Consider the following 21,294-nt stretch of genomic DNA (forward strand, 5'->3'; position numbering starts at 1 on the left):
TGAGTAAACACATCATGTCCACAGTATCACACTGTTTGGACGACTTACATTACAATCTTCTCTGATTTTCTAAACTGTCAACTCAAATAAGAATCTGCATAATTCACATCATTTAAATGTGGTTGAAAAAATCCCCCAGTGATAACAGTATCTACGGTTCCAAATGATTATGCAACTCATCGTTTCAAAACATTTTAAAGCTTGTAAGGAACTGAAGATGGTCATTTGTTGAATTTGTAACTTTAGGAGGTCATAGGGATCCTAAATGGGCCGACCAGCTCTCTCCCCATGATTCTGTCTCAAAACATGACTCCGCCCCCTCCTTACTGACACCGTACTGCCTTGTTGGAAAATGGTGGCCATTCACCAACCATCCACTACTCCATCCATCTGACCATCCAGGGTCACACGGCCTCATCAGTGAACAAGACTGTTTGAAAATGAGTCCTCATGTATTTCTGAGCCACTGTTTCTGCTTCAGCTTCAATGAACAGTTTAGGGGAGGCCCGGATAGAAGGTTCATGCACAACTGCAGCCTCTGGAGGGTCCGACACTTTGATGTTCAGGAGACTCCAGAGGCACCAGCAGCTTCAAATACCTGTCTGCTGCTTTGTAGCATCTGTTCTCTTAATCTGATGTGTTTTTCTGGCTGAAACCGTCCTTGTTGTGCCATTATCTGCACAAACCCGAGTGTGTCTGAATCAGCCACAAACCTCTTTGATGTCGATGTCAATACCATCCATGAGTTTCATTGAAAAGCTTTTTTTTGCATAATCATTTGGAACGCGGTGTACTTTTTTTGGATGACAATGAGGCAACGGCACCTGCACAGATTCATGTCAAAAGGTCAAAATCGTTGACAGCTTCAAATATCTGGGCAAACACATCGATGGAGCCCTCGCTTTTCTTGAGAATAGTGACTTTATTTTGAAGTGCTCACAACGTTTGTATGTGCTTCGCAAAATGAATAATTTGGAGTGAGCCAGTCTATTCTTGAAACGGTGAGCCTTCAGAGGATCGTGAACATGAGCTCAAAGATCATCGGGAAGCCACAGAGATCTCTGGGTCGTGTATATGAGGAGCGCTTGGGACAGAAGGCAGTGTGCATCGTACATGACTCTTCCCAACTGTTAAACAATCCAATGCACTTTATTTATGCAGCACATTTTATAAATCAAGGGTTTCCCAAGTGCGGCACATGCGATCGGCAGTGTAAAAAAATAAATAAATATAATAAAAAACATTCAAAAAAGATAAAATTATTTAAAACAAAATCATTAAAACCATAAATAAGATGCAACAAAAAGAGAAAAAATAAGTTTAATACAATTGTAAAAACAATAAAAGAAAAAAAAAAAAAAGTTCTGGACTAAGTATAGTGCGCATTGCAGTCGTCCAGGCGAGTAGAGATAAAAGCGTCCATGATTCGTTCATAGTTTTTCAAATTTAAAAAAGGTTTAACTTTGGCTTAAAGACAATAAAAAACAATGGTGCCGATCTGTTTATTGAGTTTTTTGACTGTGATAGTCAACAATGACGCCAAGGCTGGTGGCAGAGGGACGGACATGTTGTTGTAGGGGACCCATGTCATTTTGGGGGTCCCAGGGGCCAAACACCAGTTTTTCCCTCATTCAGGTTTAAAAAGTTGTGAGCCAACCAAGCCTTGAAGCTAACCCTGAAGCTAACCCTAGCCTTAACCCTAACCCTAACCCTGAAGCTAACCCTAACCCTAGCCTTAACCCTAACCCTAACCTTAACCCTAGCCTTAACCCTAACCCTAGCCTTAACCCTAACCCTAGCCTTAACCCTAACCCTAGCCTTAACCCTAACCCTAGCCCTAACCCTAGCCTTAACCCTAACCCTAGCCTTAACCCTAACCCTAACCCTAGCCTTAACCCTAACCCTAGCCTTAACCCTAACCCTAACCCTAGCCTTAACCCTAACCCTAGCCTTAACCCTAACCCTAGCCTTAACCCTAACCCTAGCCTTAACCCTAACCCTAACCCTAACCCTAGCCTTAACCCTAACCCTAGCCTTAACCCTAACCCTAGCCTTAACCCTAACCCTAACCCTAACCCTAGCCTTAACCCTAACCCTAACCCTAACCCTAGCCTTAACCCTAACCCTAGCCTTAACCCTAACCCTAGCCTTAACCCCAACCCTAACCCTAGCCTTAACCTTAACCCTAGCCTTAACCCTAACCCTAACCCTAGCCTTAACCCTAACCCTAGCCTTAACCCCAACCCTAACCCTAACCCTAACCCTAACCCTAACCAGCCTAAGCCTAAGCAGGGGTGTCAGGGGGCTGTTTGCACTTTTTGAGTGGCATGTAGATTTGGCATCATCCGCAGAAAAGTGATAGGAGACGCCATGCTTTTCAAAGATTAAAGGGGGAGAATACACTCCAAAAAGTTTTAACTAGATCAGTATAAACATCTTAATTTGAGCATAATAATCCAAATGTTAGTTGTTTTGACTAGTTAAGAAGTTCTTGGGCGTTTGTCCTGGATTATTTCACTTGTTCTGAGATGTTTCTGACTCGTTTCGATACATTTCGTCCATATTTCAGGTCATTTTCTTTGCAATGTGACAAAAATGTGACAAAAAATGACAAAAAATGGATAAAAAAAAAAGACAAAAAATTGCAAAAAAATGACAAAAAATGACAAAAAAATGACAAAAAGTGACAAAAAAATTACAAAAAATGACAAAAAAATGACAAAAAATGACAAAAAGTGACAAAAAATGTGACAAAAAAATGACAAAAAATTGATTTAAAAAAATGAAAATTGGTCTTATCTCATTGGCAATTTGACTTTCTTATTTCAAGCGAGATTTACCCTAGAACTGGTCTGAAATGTCCTCAAACAAGCAAAGCAAACTTGGTCCGATCAGGAAAAGTGTCTAAATGAGTGAAAACCGCTCAAAACAAGATACATTTCCTCAATTCAAGTCATTTAAGACAATGCTTGATATTTACTTTTTGTAGTGTATAAAGCGCGAACAGTACAGGTGCGAGAATTGAACCCTGAGTTTGAACTACTGCCGTCAGGGCGGAGATGCAGAGTCACGCCCGCACTGAAAAACATTTAGAAGAACTCCGCTCAAACTGCAAACTCTTAAACGTTGTAAGAGAAGCTGTTATGTTAAGAATTTGCTGCAGACTTTGAGCGGTTTTCACTCATTTAGACACTTTTCCTGATCGGACCAAGTTTACTTTGCTTGTTTGAGGACATTTCAGACCAGTTCTAGGGTAAATCTCGCTTGAAATAAGAAAGTGAAATTGCCAATGAGATAAGACCGATTTTCATTTTTTTAAATCAATTTTTTGCCTTTTTTTTTTCACTTTTTCGTCAATTTTTTTTATCAAATGTTTGTCTTTTTTTTCACATTTTGTCACATTTTTGTCATTTTTTCCAATTTTTTTTTCACTTTTTTGTCCATTTTCTTTAATCAATTTTTTGTATTTTTTTGTCAAATTTTTATCCATTTTTTGTCATTTTTTTGTCACATTTTTTTCACTTTTTCGTCAATTTTTTAAATCAAATTATTGTCATTTTTTGGTTACATTTTGGTAATTTTTTTGTCAAATTTGTATCACATTTTTTTCATTTTTTTCACATTTTGTCACATTTTTGTCTTTTTTTAAAACATTTTTTTCACTTTTTGGTCAATTTTTTTTTTGGTCATTTTTTGTAATTTTTTGTCTTTTTTTTTGTTATTTTTTGTCTAATTTTTGTCATTTTTTTGTCACTTTTTGTAATTTTTTGTTATTTTTTGTCACTTTTTGTCTTTTTTTTTTTTTTAAATCAATTTTTTGTCTTTTTTTTTTATCACATTTTTGTCACATTTTTGTCACATTGGCAAAGAAAATGACCTGAAATAAGGACGAAATGTATCGAAGCGAGTCAGAAACATCTCAGAACAAGTGAAATAATCTAGGACAAATGCCCAACAACTTCTTAACTAGTCAAAACAACTAAAATTTGGATTATTATGCTCAAATTGAGATGTTTATACTGATCTAGTTAAATACTTTTTGCAGTGTGAACACATGTAGCTAAAGTGCGTCCTATAAAACTGAAATAACATTTGAAAAACTGCACACAAAAAAGCCAGATATGGCACAAGGTCCGTCACAATTATCAAAGAGTCATGAAATAACTCAAAATAGATTAAACAGTATCAAGGAAATAAGTGTTTTTTCCCATTTAATTACATTGCACAGGGTTAGAAGGGCAAGATGGCCGCCAATATTGCCGTTCCAGTGTTTTTACTATGACCGTGTCCTAACTGGAGTTTTATCAAAGATCTCTGACCCCATATGATTTTTTTGACGATCCCATCTGCAGGCGTGTCCCCGGGGGAGGCTCCTGAGGACCGGACCCCAGCGGAGCCGGGGCCGAGAGGAGACGCCATCAGCCTGGCCATCAGAGGCATCAAGGAGGCCATCGAGGAGGTGAAGACCCGGGCGGTGCGCTCCCCGTACACGCCCGACCAGCCCGAGGAGCCCATCTGGGTCATGAGGCAGGAGAGCAGCCCCACGGAGGAGGCCGGCAGCGCGGGCCAGGTGAGCAGCTTATTTACTACCGACTGGCGAGGCGGGAAGTAACAACATGCTTGTACTGCATTTCTGTACTTCAGTGCATTTTTCAGGTATCTGTGCTTTACTTGAGTAAAGTAAAGTATTTATTTTCCTGCCGACTTTATACTTTTACTCCTCACTTTTAAAACACAAGTATCTGTACTTTCCGGAGGTGGGAGTAAGTCACTAAATGCAAGTCTCGAGTCAAGTCCAAGTCGTGAAGGTCCAAGTCCCAAGCAAGTCCTAGTCAATTGGTCATGGAGTCGCTTTTGGAGGTCACGGAGTAGCTTTTGTCAAGTCAAGTCAAGTTTTTTCCCTTTTAGTTTTGGTTTAGAGCTGGGGTGTCAAACTCATTTTGGGTCGTGGGCTGAAATTCTGCTGGACATGTGTGAAAATCTGACACATGTAATAATCTGATCTTTTATTTATTTAAAGCTGCCCGCTAGTGGCTGCAATGAGCATTCCGATTATTCTTTAAAACACCGTACAGGAATGGGCTGGAGACTTTTTATGTTCTACAGGGCAGGGGCTGGATCCGGCCCACGGGACACCTCTGGTTTAGAGTCAGATGCATCGCTGCACAGAGGGGGCAGCTGCTGAAATAAACTTGTTACTTTACTCGTCACTTTGGAAACATAATCTGATTTTCTAACGCAATACTGATAGCGCGTTACTCTCAACACTGATTCCTTGTACCTCCCAAGGGGTCGACTTACCCCTGGTTGGAAAACATTGGACTAGTTTATTGAAAAGGCTGAAGAAGAACCAAAATCTCGCTGAAATAAATGTAACTAATGTAATGTAACCCCTTAACTCCCACCTGAACCGAGCACTTTTTCTCCAGTTTGGCTTTACCCCAGTCCAAAAGCTTCTGGAAAAAACGCTGTGAAAATGGCAACAAAACTGAGACGAAAACAATGATGGAAATGTGAGAAAAAAGTGAGAAAACATTGACAAAAAAGTGATGAAAAATTGATGAAAAAAGAGGCAAAAATGTCACAAAAATGTCACAAGAAATTGACAAAAAATGACAAAAAAATGACAAAAATGTTACAAAATGTGACAAAAAAATTACAAAAATATGACAAAAATGTGAAAAAAATTTGACCAAAAAATGACACAAATGTGACAAAAAATGACAAAAATGTGATGAAAAATTTACGAAAAAATGACAAAAATGTGACAAAAAATTGACAAAAAATGGATGAAAAAATGACAAAAATGTGACAAAAAATGACAAAAATGTGACAAAAAATGACAAAAATGTGATGAAAAATTTACGAAAAAATGACAAAAATGTGACAAAAAATTGACAAAAAATGGATGAAAAAATGACAAAAATGTGACAAAAAATGACAAAAATGTGACAAAAAATGACAAAAATGTGATGAAAAATTGACGAAAAAATGACAAAAATGTGACAAAAAATGACAAAAAATAGATGAAAAAATTGATGAAAAAATGACAAAAATGTGACAAAAAAATGACAACAATTTGATGAAAAATTGACGAAAAAATTACAAAAATATGACAAAAATGTGACAAAAAAATTACAAAAATATGACAAAAATGTGATAAAAAATTTACCAAAAAATGACAAAAATGTGACAAAAAATGACAAAAAAAAAGTTACAAAAATGAGTTGAATACCCATCAAAAAAATGATGGAAAAAAAATCTGATGACGTGAGGAAAAAGATCCTCTGGGTTCAGGCAGGAGTTAAGAGGTTAAATATTTAAACCTAGCCCTTTCCATTATTTAGATTTGGTCATTTTGGCCAATTTATCCATAAAAAGCGCTATTGCTCCATGGCACAGCTTCTTCCAACAAACTGTGATGAATAATAGACCCTTGAGCTGGTCTTATTTATCTTTTTATTGCTCATTGATTGAAATAGTATTCTGATCTTTTAGCCCCTGCTCTTTTTATGGTGGTGTGTGTGGATGACTGTCTGCCTGTGTTACCGATAAACTGCCTGAGACTCACAAACCTGCGTGTCCCGACAGCCGTCCCCGTGCGACTCCCTGTCCCAGTGCTCCCCGTCGGCTCAGGACCCCGTCAGCCCAGTGAAAACCCCCCAGCGGAGCCAGAGGGACGGCCCGAGACAGAGCCACGCTGCGCCGCACCACGAGGCCCAGCAGAGGGCGCCCCCAGGCCAGCAGCAGCAGCCCCCACCACCGCCGCCACAGGAGGTGAGAGCAGCAGCCTCGCTCACATTTCAAAGCAAACAACGGCATTGCTCAACTTTCTTTATGCCACAAGTTCAACAAAACAAAAATACAACGAAAAAATGGTTCAAAGACATGGTCATCTGCAGATTTAACTAGCTTTTTTTATTGGTAAATTTTCGTACCATTATACTTGTCAATCAAATGTTGCCTGTTGAGTCTAAATAACTTTTTAAAATATCCAAATAAAAAACGTATCAACTTAAACTTTTGACCATAAAAGTTGTTTCTTTAAAGGGGCTAGATCAGGGGTGCCCAAAGTGGGGCTCGCAATTCTGTTGGCCCGCCAGAGAGTGACCTACTTGTGGTTAAAACTAAGTCTCTTCCATTCATTCTCATTGGTAAATATGGATGCAGTACACTTTTTGACCACCAGCGTCAAATTGGGGGCGCTGTTTCACTCCTTTCGCAAAGTTAAGGAAACACTGTTGTGGTGTCTTGGTGTTTATCAATTAAACAGTGTTGTTGCAGCAAATTTCAGTTTTCTAACTTTTATTGCAAAGGTTGTTGACGTCAACAACAGTATATGTTAAAAAGTGACTTATAAAAGAATTGATGCTGAACTGACACTTTCAAAATAATCTATTGTCACATTTTCTTTGAGTTAACTTTTATTTATTTTGCACTAAATTGCTACAATTGCTGATTTTGTTCTACTAAAATTAGGCTTTTGCCATAGTTACCATTTGTTTTAATATAGCATGTTATTTGCATAGATAGCCCACATTTGCATTTTATTCTATCGAAAAACTAAAAAGTAAATAAAATAAAGTAACTTTGTAATTTGCAGTTATGTGTTTTTCGTGCTTGACATCGCCGTGTTTGGCCCTCGACTCACAGGCACAATTTCATTTTGGCCCTCGGAGACAAAAAGTTTGGTTTGGTCTTTTCAAGGTTTTTCATCGTAAACGCAGTTGGCTGTCCGGTCGGAAAACCAGCAGCCTTTAAACGACCGCTGACAGTTTTACATAAATCGACTTTCCATCTAAAATATTCACCAGTTTTAGTTGTTTTCTGGTGAAAATACAAAAACTCAATCTCCTCTCGACACCAGAGCGGCTCTCTGAAGCTGAGGCTGTTTGTGGATTACACAATGATTCTGTTTTGTCTTCCAGATACGGCAGATTCTTCCCACGTTTCCAACATTCGTCGATGGTAAGAGCTTCAATAACACTTTTCTCCCAAAGAAACGAATGGAATCATGTGGAGTCGAGACGCTGCAGCTGAAAACATGGATTTGTGTGACGAAAGTTGAGATTTTGAACCTGAAATAAAGACAAAATGTGTTAAATCAAGTTAAAAAAAAAATCTCAGAACAAAAGAAATAATGTAATGCCCAAATAAATCTTGAAACTGAAATATATTGAAATAATATTGAGAAATATTAAGCTCAATTTGAGACATTTTAACTAGAATAATAATAACTAATCTAGACAGAGCCGGCCCTAGACATTCTGGCAAGATTGAACTCTTGTGCCCCGCCCCCCAAAAAAAGAAAATGAAGAAAGAAATGTGGGGGGAAAAATACATTTAATCTTCTATCACACATGCACAACGCCCCAAATAGAATTCTATGTTTTATTTTTGGTGTATTTCTTGCTGTGTCTTGCCTTTATCCCAATTCTTTTGGACATACTTTGTATATGGAAAAGACTAGTTTTATTTCATTATGTTATGATCATCTATTCCAGGGGGGGGCAATTCATTTTCACAAGGGGCCACATGAGAAGCCTGGATCGAGTCGGAGCCGCACCAACAATAAACAAACTTATATTGGGATAAAAGTTTAATATATGGGGAGTGTATCGCCAGGGTCCATAAACAAAAGCTTCAAAATAAAAAAAAATAATTTGATTGGGAAAATACTTTTTTTTTTTTTTCAATAAATGAATAATAATGAACCTGACAGGACTGTAGCCTCATAAAAACGGCTCACACTTATTGCACTTTACAAGCCACTCCACTTGCAAGTCACACAATGTGTTGTTTATATCCTGATTTCTTATTATGTCAGTGCCCTCTGCTGGACACTTTTGGAATTCTTTCCTTTTATTTTTATTTAATCTGCCCCCTAGTGGCTGGAGTGAACATTCTGGTCATTAAAAAAAATCAGATCTCCGCACAGGAATGGGCTAGAGACTTACTCTTTTTTTGACATGCTTATGAATTTATGCTCTACAAGTTGTGGGCCTGAGTGTGTGACTGAATCATCTCGGGCCGTATTTTGCCCAGGTCTGATCTATTCATTAAAAAAAGATTGGAACATGTGCTTCATGAAACATGCACATGTAGTAGTGGAGTCATTCGATATTTACAAGAACATTTACACTACTTTAGTAGCTCCTACAGACCCCACACATTTCAAATTTTTATATTTCAATATCTAGTTCCTGACAGATTTATTGAGTTTTGAACCCAAAAAAAGGAGACATTTGAGTTGAACTAGGGCTGTGTATCAGTAAATGATACCAGGATGATACAAACAAAAAAAACACGTTTAGGTACTACTGGTATTGGAAAAATAAAAGCGGGTACTGAAAATAAAGTAAAAGATATTTTTAGATCCAAGTTTTGATGCCGTTGATCCAGGGTCAGCCTTAAAGGAAGTGACTCGGTTGTTGAAGCTCAAATACATGAAACAAATTTGAAATAAATGGTCTTTTATGGTATAAATGATTTATTCACCTGCAGCGCCTCGTCTTATACGTGTTATTTGAAGATCAGGGAGTTTCTTTGTTTCTTGAGCCAGCTCCGTGTGTCCTCCAGTGATGTTTGAACTGGGCCGTTGTGTTTGTGTCAGTGCCAGGGCCGTGTGACCCGGAGGACCTCATCGACGGGATCATCTTCGCCGCCACCTACATGGGCTGCACGCACCTGCTGTCGGAGCGCACGCCCACCAAGAGCGCCCGCATGCAGCAGGCTCAGGAGGCCATGAGCCGAGTCCGGGTCAGACCACACTCCCGCACTCCCACACGCGAGATCTGAGCATGAACACGCATTCACCCACAATACAGACATCGCCCCAAGTAGTGGTGGTAGCCGGCACCGCTCTGTGATGGATAAAAGTACAACACAGGACCATGACTAGTCCAACAAAACCTCTCGATGGAAGATTTGAAACTGTACAAGACGCACAACCGAGCACACTCACAACAACATCCCAAAACAGCAGTAGCAAGTAGTATAGACTTGAGTTCGAGGTCGACATCAGCGACCGAGACGTCTCCTGGAGATAAGGCGTGTCTCCAGGTAGTCTGAGTGAAAACAAACAGGTTCGGTTTCAGCGGAGTCTGAGCATGGTCTCCGAGAGGTCCCCGAGAAGTCGGCTGTGGCAATGCTGCAAACACTTTTTGTTGTCCTCAGCCTGTGAGACGTTTCCGTGGCGTCCCTGTAATGTCTCCGAGACCTTTTTGTCTTTCATCAAAACTACCTGGAGACTGGCCTTTTCTCCAGGGGTCGTCTCGGAGACGTCTCCACGACAAGCAGCAGCTGGAGTCTCCGGTGAGGTGGGCCCTTTACATCGCAGTGCAGAGCTAAACCCCCTTCATAACATTGACACATTTGGGGGTCATTTACCAAACATTTGCTCAGGTGCAAATGGGATCAGAGCATTTGTTACTCACGCAGCACTCTCTCCTTTACATATCACATCTACAGCCCTACTAGGGTATTACACAACATGTCATGTGGTAAACTAGGTTCCACATGCTTACAAACAGCTCTATTTTATTTTCCAGCTTGCACTCGCTCTTTAGCACCTGCCTTGATAAATTGAATGAATGAATGAAACTTTATTGTCCCTCATGGGCACATTGTGCAGATGCAGCTACAACATGTAAGACAGAGATGGACAAAAAACAACAATTCTCTAGCAAGGACCACGCCACCACAAAGTGCAATGAAGATTATATTCACAAGGTTATGGTGTAGAGTGAAACTGGGCGAGACTGTGGGTGGGGGCTCCGTCTCGGATGAACCCAGCTCTTCGGGACCCCCAGGAGAATCATTGCTGAAATGGAACAGACATGAAGGGAGGGAGGGGTCGACAGTTTCAAACAAGCTGAGATGACGAGGCTTGGCTGGGCATATAATGGCTCGTGAGTAATTAGAGGCGTGGTTAGGTGAAAGCAAGAGTGGTTGGTGTGCAAAGTGTGATAGGTTGAGGCGTAGTCCTGCTCCCGAACCTAGTCAATAAATATTGACTCCATTTAGTGCAAATTAGTATAAAATTGGTAATGAAAATTGACTTGTACAATGTGATAAATATGATCATCCAACCGACCGTGCGCAGACAGGTGATGCACGTGAGCAGAGCCAAGGGGGTGTTTCCATTCCACAGCAGCAGATGAATCATGTTTAGAGAATAAGTGTGTCTAAGAGGGGAGGGAAGGACAGGGGATCCACAGACATAGACCTCCCCCTGCCCAGTGAACTGAGAACAACCAAATGGGGGATCATGGGTGCCCAGGACCCCCAGGCTGGGTCACTCACCCCCTTGCTGCGTCTTACAGGACTCGTTCAAGTCAAAGTTGTGATGCTGCTCCTTTGACAGCGTCTGACAGCATCCAGCTCCAGAAAGTGGCTTTATCCAACCCAATCCACCTGGTTTGTAAAGCACAAACTAAAACTAAATGAAAATGTTAGTTGCGTTGTAATTGTAACATCACAGGGACGCGTTTCAGGGTCACTGTCACAGAACTGAATACAAATGCTTTCTAATTAGATGCACTGTTTAGGTTTAGGTTTACGATATACTGTGCTCTGTCCACAGGCTGCTCAGAAACAGGCCAAGAACAGGAAGAAGGTACGCTGCTCCTCCGTCTCCTGCTCCGCTATGTTGTTGTTTGAAGAGGGGTGACAAAGACTTCCATTAGCCTCATTGTTGGAGTTGATGTAGGAGGTTTCGCTCACCTTGAGAGTCGCTTCCTCTCAGATCAGGCGCTCAGACTTTCAAAATGCCTCTGCAAAATGTTTTAGTTTATGGTGCGACTGGTAACTTGTGTTTTTCCCACTTGAAAATAATGACTCACGAGCTCCAACTGATTAAAGTCATTTGTAAACAAAGCTGTTAATGCTACAACAGTTAGCTAATAAGATGCTAACGTTATATATATGTTTCTAAGCGTCTTCCTGTTAAAGTCCAGCGAATGAGAGCTTTGCATGTGAAGTAACGCTCCGTCCTTCCTGTGGGTGTGCAGGGCGCCGACGGAGACACGTCCACTGTGGAGGTGGACCTGTTCATGTCCACTCAGAGGATCAAGGTGCTCAACGCGGACACTCAGGTGAGCTGTTGTTGCAATGTTGCTCTTTTCAAAAACATGCTGGGGAGTTTTGAAGTCAGTGACCGTAAAACAAGGGTTCATCGGTCCTTCATTATTTACCGTAGCCTCGGTTTGGTCACAGTGAAGCAGTGTATCGTCTCACGCCCAGATTCCACATCCTCCGCCTGTTTGCCCCACTCCACGAGGCAGAGATGTCCAGGAAGTAACAACATCGTTTTGCAAAGCTGGCTTTCCCTCGTGTATTCGTTCACAAATACTGACATATGTTACATCCATGGGTACCACAAATGGTCTAAGGGTTGACGCTATAAGTAGTAGTAGTAGAAATGTATTGTCCCCGTGGGGAATGTGACAAAAAATAACAAAAAAATGACAAAAATGTGACAAAAAAATGACAAAAATGTGATAAAAAAATGACAAAAATGGGATGAAAAAAATGACAAAAATGTGATAAAAAATGACAAAAAATGACAAAAAATTGATAAAAAATGACAAAAAACGACAAAAATGTCACAAAAATGTCACAAAAAATGAGAAAAAAATGACAAAAATGTGACTAAAAAATGACAAAAAAATGACTAAAAAATGACAAAAAATGTGACAAAAAATGACAAAAAAATGACAAAAATGTGACAAAAAAATGACAAAAAAATGACCAAAAAAATGACAAAAATGTGACAAAAAAATTACGAAAAAATGACAAAAATGTGACAAACATGACAAAAAAATGACAAAAAAATGACAAAAATGTGACAAAAATGACAAAAAAATAACAAAAAAATGACAAAAATGTGACAAAAAAATGACAAAAAATGACAAAAAAAGAGCCCCCTCCCCAATGAAATTCATTTGCAGTGAGTGGAAATACACAAAGACAACAGTGACCACAGCAGACAGATCCAAACATTGACAACATACAAAAACAAACCACGGCCCGTCAACCTCAGTTTAAATTATGTTAAAATGGTTACCTACATTCCTTAAAAATCTTCTCTGACAGACCAGCTGTGCAGAATAAAAACATCACTGTTGGTTACTTCATATTGTTGGTTTGCTTAATTGTAAACTAGCTTGTGGCACAAATGACTGCCTGGTCCTGTTTTTAGACAGGGCGTTGCACCTGTACCTTCGACCTGAGAGGAGCAGCTCAAACTCTCTAAACAGAGGATGTTTATAATCCAAATATGGTCATTTCCTTTCTGGGAGAACCTTGCAGGAAAAATACGTTGGCTGGTTATCTCAAAATTAGATTTTTGTTCCACTCTTGCAACAACCTCTCCTTTTAGTAGCTCCTACAGACTCCAAACTTTCCGGTCTGGGACTTAATATTTTGAAGTTCTTTGAAGGGGTTTTTAAATATGTTCTTCCCAGCCTTATTTATTGAGCTCACACAAAAACATTTTACTTTTTTTTTTCAAATTTTTTTATATTTATTTTCACTTATGAAGAGCTTATTCAAAAACTAAACGAGATCCAAAATCCCCCAACATTAATACAATAGATTTAAACCTGGCTCTATTCATTATTTACATTTTGTCGCTGAAAATATAGGCAATTTTGGCTTTTTTAATTTTTTATTTGAAAACATAAAATGACACATTCCGTTTTAGCCCCTTAAGTCCCACCTGAACCGAGCACATTTTCTCCAGTTTGGCTTTACCCCAGTCCAAAAGCTTCTGGAAAAAAGCTGTGAAAATTGCGACAAAACTGAGACGAAAACAATGATGGAAATGTGACAAAAAAGTGAGAAAACTTTGACAAAAAAGTGACGAAAAATTGATGAAAAAGTGGCAAAAATGTCACAAAAATGTTGCAAGAAATTGACAAGAAATGGACGAAAAAATGAGAGAAAATGTGACAAAAAAATTACAAAAATATGACAAAAATGTGATGAACATTTTACAAAAAAAATACAAAAATGTGACCAAAATTTGATTAAAAAAATTGCCGAAAAAATGAAAAAATGTGACAAAAAAATGAAAAAAATGTGAGAAAAAAAATGACCAAAAAATTACAAAAAAATTAACAAAAAATTACAAAAATGTGATAAAAAAAAAGACAAAAAATGACAATGAAGTTACAAAAATGAGTTGAATACCAACAAAAAAATGGTCTCTGCGCTGCAGTCGCATAGAGAATAAATTGATTTGTGGAGTCAAAAGCAAGGCTGCGGGAACCCAGGGTGCCGAAGATGCTGCAGCACCCCCTGGTGGATAGTTTGTGTATTGTACGTATTAGTCATTGGGAAACAAGCACAGAAAAAAAGTGTTTTTGGTTAACCGTTCGCAATCAGTTACAATACAAAACTAAGTCAGAATGAACGGGTGGATGTGGAATCCGTGGGGTCAGCCTGCCCCCTCAGAAACCCAACAGTAAACCGCCCCGCTGTGTCCCCCCCCAGGAGAGCCTGATGGACCTGCCCCTGCGCACCATCTCCTACATCGCCGACATCGGGAACATGGTGGTGCTCATCGCCCGGGGGAAGCTGGTGCGCTCCTCCCGCTCTGCTCAGGACCAGCTGGACTCCGGCGAGGACCACAGCCCGGACCACAAGCGGGTCTACCGGATGATCTGCCACGTCTTCGAGTCCGAGGACGTGAGTAGAGCATGTGGAACCGCCATTCTTCACGAAATCGCTCAGCCTGGCTTTAAGTCTGACCGATGGGAATGTGTTTCTCCACCCGCAGGCCCAGCTGATCGCGCAGTCCATCGGGCAGTCCTTCAGCGTGGCCTACCAGGAGTTCCTCAGGGCCAACGGCATCGACCCGGAGGACCTGAGCCAGCGGGAGTACAGCGACCTGCTCAGCACTCAGGACATGTACAACGAAGACCTCATCCACTTCTCCAAGTCCGAGAACTGCCGCGACGTGAGTCAAAGCCCGCTCTCGGACCAATAGAGTAATAAATTCCCATAAAATTCCAATCAATTCCCCCTTGCTTTGAGACAGTTTTGATTTCGAATAAAGTCTTTAACTCTGTAGCTACGGAGATAACATAATGCAGGCAAATAGTTTTATCCATATCTAACACTGAGAGTAAGAAAAACGTCAGATTGATCAGAAAAATGTTCCCAACGATCCAATTAAACGAACCACCGATCATTCTTATTCACATTAGCCCGATTCAGATTGTTTAACAGTGAAATAATATAGAACTTTTGTCTGCAAAGTAAAAGAAACTGGCCGTGTTTGCTGAAAACCCAAAGAACCGCAATGGTTCTTGGGATACGGAGTTTCTATAGTCAGGAAGTGAATGATGTCACAGCCTTGTACCTTTGCCTTTTCTTCAACATGTCGTCTTCGTTTTGAACTGAAATGAAACATTTTATGGTCACGAATTGCTGCATAGCTGATTAGCTTTTGCAGTGACGTTAAACTCTTAATATTTGAATTTTTGGAAAATCGACGGTCGTGTAGACGGGGATTTTTTGCTTCCGGACCGGACTGTGGAGCTCTATAGATAGAGACGGCATCGCGTCATAGAAGGGGGCGTGGCCTCGCTGAGGGGGAAAACACAGTCTTTTGGGAAACACAATTTTTCACTCTTTTTAGCCATTTTCTGGCGAAATATAAACTTATTTATCACGTACAAATAAAGTTAAGTTTATATCAGGTCCATATGGATGTTTATTCACAGCAGATTGTTCAGTAGAAGCGAAAAGAAAAAAAACGGCAGTTGTCGATAGCGCTAGCTAGCATTAGCATTAGCACGATGCTAACATGAAGCATTATGTTAAAGGAACAGGCCACCGTTTTTCCATACTGAGATAAGTTCTTACCTTAGCTTTGACGGGTTCTTTAGGACCTGTCTGATCTTCACCCGTGCCTTCAGTCACGTAAACACAGCGCAGACGGCGTTAGCATTTAGCCTCTCCCTCTCTCCTCTATAGCTCCAAAACAGGTCAAGATAGAAGCTACCAAGCAGTAAAGTGAAGATTACTGTGCGGATGCCAAACTACTCCTGGTATTATTACGCCTTACAATATAGTTCCCCCTTTTATCCGCTTAGAAAATCCACATTGTTTAATTTTGTGTAATTATACTTTGTAGTGGAACACTTCACGTAACCATATTTAAATAGGGAAAACGTGGAAGAGCTTGGTAGCTTCTATCTTGACCTGTTTTGGAGCTATAGAGGAGAGAGGGAGAGGCTAAATGCTAACGCCGTCTGTGCTGTGTTTACGTGACTGAAGGCACGGGGGAAGATCAGACAGGTCCTAAAGAACTCGTCAAAGCTCAGGTAAGAACATATCTCAGTATGTAAAAACGGTGGCCTGTTCCTTTAAGCAGAATATTGTCACCACTTTTGGACGAGAAAGTAATTGTACCTTAGTTCATATGTGCTGAGAGAGAAGACACTGAACATTGTGACAGTGGATTGTACCAGAAATGACAGAGCTATTAGCTAAAACCGTGACAAAAAAAAAAAAATCTGCATCTTGACCAGTACCGTAGTTTCTTTAATTGAATTATAATATTACTGATGCTGTCATGATGGAGAGGCCCTGCTGGACCCTTGGGCCTCATTCATGAAACGTTCTTAAGCACTTATTTGTTCTTGAGTTCTTCTTGTGTAGATTGTTGGTATTCACAGAATGGGTTGTGGAAGTCAAAATGAATTTCTCATGGTCAATAACCTATTTCTACAAATTTGATAGAGTGAAGTGATTCTGCTGCAGTGGTCATACGTAGCCTCTCGTTTCCTTTACTGAAAAAAAATCACAATTTCGATTGATTTAAGCACTGCTTGATTTACGAGGGGAAAATGCTTTCATTTGAACCACAAAAGGGAAACGGCAATAGATACAGACGGCATCTCGTCATAGAAGGGGGCGTGGCTTCGCCGAGGGGGAAAATAGAATCTTTAGAGAAACACAATTTTCCCTCTTTTTAGCCATTTTCTGGTGGAATATCAACTAATTCATCACATAAATAAAGTCAAGTGTAAATCAGGCCCATATGGATATTTTCTCTGTTCAGTAGAAGTGAAAAAACGGCAGTTGTAGCAAGCGCTAGCTAACCGTTAGCATTAGCCCGATGCTAACATGTAGCATGAAGTTAGCATTCTCCGTTATTCATGTATTTATGGGCTGTTGAACCACTTTGCTCCTCCCCATCCCTCATCTCGTCTTTGTTTCTTTATTTAGTATAAACTATATTCATAATTCAGCATTTGTTAGTCGTTTTTGAATAATTAGAGAAAGTTTAGATTTTTTCAAAATTGTTTCCCCCTTAACTGTTTTAAAAATGACCATATATGGGCGATTCCAGAGATGCTGTCTGTATCTATTAACCATGAACCAAGTCCAAACAACAGCAGTGTTTAGACCAGCGATTCTCTCCAGTGACTCACTAAGAGGGACATGTCTTATTTACTGAAAAGTAGGAAAACATGAGTCTGATAAAAAGAATGGAGCTGATTTCTCGATTTCACGACCACGTCTTTTTCACACTTATTCATTCACAAATATTGACATGTTTGGTATCCACATCTAGGGTCATTTTCTCCAAATAAGGTGTTCATTCCACTCAACAACTGCAACAACATCTCCACTTTAGTAGCTAACTTTCAGAATAAACTACAGCAAAGGGTTCACATTGATATCTCTCTATTTTATTTCTCTCCTTGACACCTTCTGCGTCTCAGTATTTATAAAAGGACAAGTATTTCACATTACATGACACATCAGGGACAGGACTCACAGGACTCACAGGACTCACAGGACTCACAGGACTCACAGGACTCACAGGACTCACAGGACTCACAGGACTCACAGGACTCTCAGGACTCTCAGGACTCACAGGACTCACAGGACTCACAGGACTCACAGGACTCACGGCCGGGGCAGTGACGCGCTCGTGTTCTGCAGGTGTACATTGAGAAACAGAAGGGCGAGATGCTGGGCGTGGTCATCGTGGAGTCGGGCTGGGGCTCCATTCTGCCCACCGTCATCATTGCCAGCATGATGCACTCCGGGCCCGCAGAGAAGTCCGGACGCCTCAACATCGGAGACCAGATCATGACGGTGAACGGGACCAGCCTGGTGGGCCTGCCGCTCAACACCTGCCAGAGCATCATCAAGGTAGGGAGGAGGAGGGGTCATGAGATGGTCACAGTGCTGGATTTCATTACCTCCATTACTAAGGAAAGTACTCTCTTTAGTACAATACTTAAAGGTCCTGTACAGGATGTTTTTCCTTCTAGTAAAATAATTGTTAAATGTATGCATTAACCTCTTACCACCCGCCTGCACACCCAAATGCCTTCTGTGCTCTTTGGCCATTATATAGGTCTGTGTAACACTTCATTTGACCCACAAAACTGATCTTTTTCCCCGCGTTGTTGCTGTGTTGTGTCACCTTTTTTATGTTTTTTTTTTTTATATTGGTCACATTTTTGTGGAGTTTTTGTAATTTTTTTGCTGAGTTTTTGTTGAATTTTTGTTGAATTTTTGTTGAGTTTTTGTCATTTTTTGTTGAATTTTTGTCACATTTTTGTTGAATTTTTGTCACATTTTTGTTGAATTTTTGTCACATTTTTGGTTGAATTTTTGTCACTTTTTGGTTGAATTTTTGTCACTTTTTGGTTGAATTGTCACATTTTTGTTGAATTTTTTTCAGATTTTTGTTGAATTTTTGTAATTTTTTTTGTTGAGTTTTTGTCACTTTTTTGTTTAGTTTTTGTCACATTTTTGTTGAATTTTTTGTTACATTTTTGTTGAATTTTTGTCACTTTTTGTTGAATTTTTGTCACTTTTTGTTGAATTTTTTTCATATTTTTGTTGAATTTTTGTAAAAAAAAATTGTTGAATTTTTTCACTTTTTGTTGATTTTTTTTCATATTTTTGTTGAATTTTTGTCATTTTTTGTTGAATTTTTGTCACATTTTGTTGATTTTTTTTCACATTTTTGTTGAATTTTTGTCACATTTTTGTTGAATTTTTGTCATTTTTTGTTGATTTTTTTTCACATTTTTGTTGAATTTTTGTCACATTTTTGTTGAATTTTTGTCACATTTTTGTTGAATTTTTGTCATTTTTTGTTGAATTTTTGTCATTTTTTGTTGAGTTTTTGTTGAATTTTTTTTTTTAATTTTTGACACATTTTTGTTGAATTTTTGTCACTTTTTTGTTGAATTTTTGTCACTTTTTGGTTGAATTTTTGTCACTTTTTGTTGAATTTTTGTTGAATTTTTGTAATTTTTTTTTGAATTTTTGTCACATTTTTGTAGAATTTTTGTCACATTTTTGTTGGAATTTTTGTCTCTTTTTGTTGCGTTTACATCCTTGTTTTCTTCTCATTTTTTTTGCTGTTTTGGTGCTTTTTTCCCAAGAAGCTTTTTGATTAGGGTAAAGCCAAACTGGAGAAAATGGGATCCGTTCAGGTGGGAGTTAAGAGGTTAAATGTACATTTCTTGTAAAACAATAGGGCAGCTTGTTTGTTTTGTTTCACTGTATAAGTCCTTGCTAAGGGTGTGCTGCATGTGTCCTGTGCGTTGCAGGGTCTGAAGTCGCAGTGCCGGATCAAGATGAACATAGTGCGCTGTCCCCCCGTCACCATGGTGCTCATCCGCCGCCCGGACCTACGCTACCAGCTGGGCTTCAGCGTCCAGAACGGCATCGTGAGTGTCATCCAGCTCAGTCACATGTACAACGCCCCAAGTGTTCTTTTTCTATCTGGCTTCTGCATTCTCAATGAGGTTAAGATTAGGGATGGACCGATATAAAAAAAATCTGCCGATATCCGATATTTGCCGATATTTATTTCAACGTTAAAAATCAATAGAAAGGCTCAAATGTGGTAAGGTTTGAAAATTGTTCCATTATTGGGACACGTCTCACACACCAGGATGAAAAACCTAACCCTGTATTAGAAAAATATTAAAAAGACCAAATGCAATGTTGGAGTGAAATGTCATTTGGATTTTGGCAAAATATTTACTCAGACCTACTTATTATTATACTTTCACCCATGTCCTCTATTAATGGGAAACACTGACACTGGGAATATGCTAGGCTACTATTTATTGCATTTTTTATTAAAATATGTAGCCTACCATGTTATTTAAGCTACATGTTTTAACTTTAAACAAATCTGATAAAGGACACACTGCTCTGTATGACGCTTTGGAATTGGAAATATCATAATGTCACTTTAACAGCACCTTATATGAACTTATGAGGTTATGAGTTGGTTTAGAGCTGGCAAAAAGCAAACAGTAGATCTACAAGATTAGTAAGAGCTTTGAACTGCATTGTTTTCAATGATAAATGCGCGAACGATCGCAAATGCGTCTAATTAAATATGCGCGAAAATGCGACATAACGCCTCGTTGTCACAGGTCATTAACGTGACAAAAGTGAGCGGAGTAAACATGAATACAGACATTATCATCACTGTAGTGAGACCTACATTATCATGGGCGGCACGGTAGCGCAGCTGTTAGTGCTCTGGCTTCACAGCTAGAAGGTCGGGGTTCCGCTAGGGCTGTGCAATTAATCGAAATTCGATTACGATTTCGATTACAACAGTAAACGATTACAAAATTAGCATAATCGCCAAAAATCGATTATAATTATTATTATTTATTTTTTTTTCTATTTTTTTGCTGGATTTTTGTATTTTTTGCTGGATTTTTGTATTTTTTTATGGATTTTTGTCACTTTTTTGCTGGATTTTTGTCACTTTTTTGATGGATTTTTGTCACTTTTTTGCTGGATTTTTGTCACTTTTTTGCTGGAGTTTTGTCTTTTTTTGCTGGATTTTTGTCTTTTTTTGCTGGATTTTTGTCACTTTTTTGCTGGAGTTTTGTCTTTTTTTGCTGGATTTTTGTCTTTTTTTGCTGGATTTTTGTCACTTTTTTGCTGGAGTTTTGTCTTTTTTTCTGCTGGATTTTTGTCTTTTTTTGCTGGATTTTTGTCACTTTTTTAATGGATTTTTGTCACTTTTTTGCTGGAGTTTTGTTTTTTTTCTGCTGGATTTTTGTCTTTTTTTGCTGGATTTTTGTCACTTTTTTGATGGAGTTTTGTCTTTTTTGCTGGATTTTTGTCACTTTTTTGATGGATTTTTGTCACTTTTTTAATGGATTTTTGTCACTTTTTTGATGGATTTTTGTCACTTTTTTGATGGATTTTTGTCTTTTTTTCTGCTGGATTTTTGTCACTTTTTTGCTGGATTTTTGTCTTTTTTTGATGGATTTT

At 39.1% G+C, this 21,294-nt stretch overlaps 1 protein-coding gene across 1 annotated transcript in view; it reads left to right on the plus strand.

The window, feature by feature from the left end:
• Positions 1-21,294, plus strand: part of LOC306981550 (uncharacterized protein) — a 35,864-nt gene that overhangs the window by 10,747 nt on the left and 3,823 nt on the right. Inside the window, exons 5-14 of the mRNA XM_079581157.1 lie at positions 4,353-4,570; positions 6,592-6,777; positions 7,929-7,968; positions 9,614-9,759; positions 11,585-11,617; positions 12,012-12,095; positions 14,497-14,691; positions 14,783-14,962; positions 17,965-18,177; positions 19,596-19,715. Of these exons, the coding sequence (XP_079437283.1) occupies positions 4,353-4,570; positions 6,592-6,777; positions 7,929-7,968; positions 9,614-9,759; positions 11,585-11,617; positions 12,012-12,095; positions 14,497-14,691; positions 14,783-14,962; positions 17,965-18,177; positions 19,596-19,715 (1,415 nt within the window). The remainder of the gene's footprint in view (positions 1-4,352; positions 4,571-6,591; positions 6,778-7,928; positions 7,969-9,613; positions 9,760-11,584; positions 11,618-12,011; positions 12,096-14,496; positions 14,692-14,782; positions 14,963-17,964; positions 18,178-19,595; positions 19,716-21,294) is intronic.

Source organism: Gobius niger (genome assembly GCF_951799975.1).
Source record: "Gobius niger genome assembly, chromosome: 22".
NCBI lineage: Eukaryota > Metazoa > Chordata > Actinopteri > Gobiiformes > Gobiidae > Gobius > Gobius niger.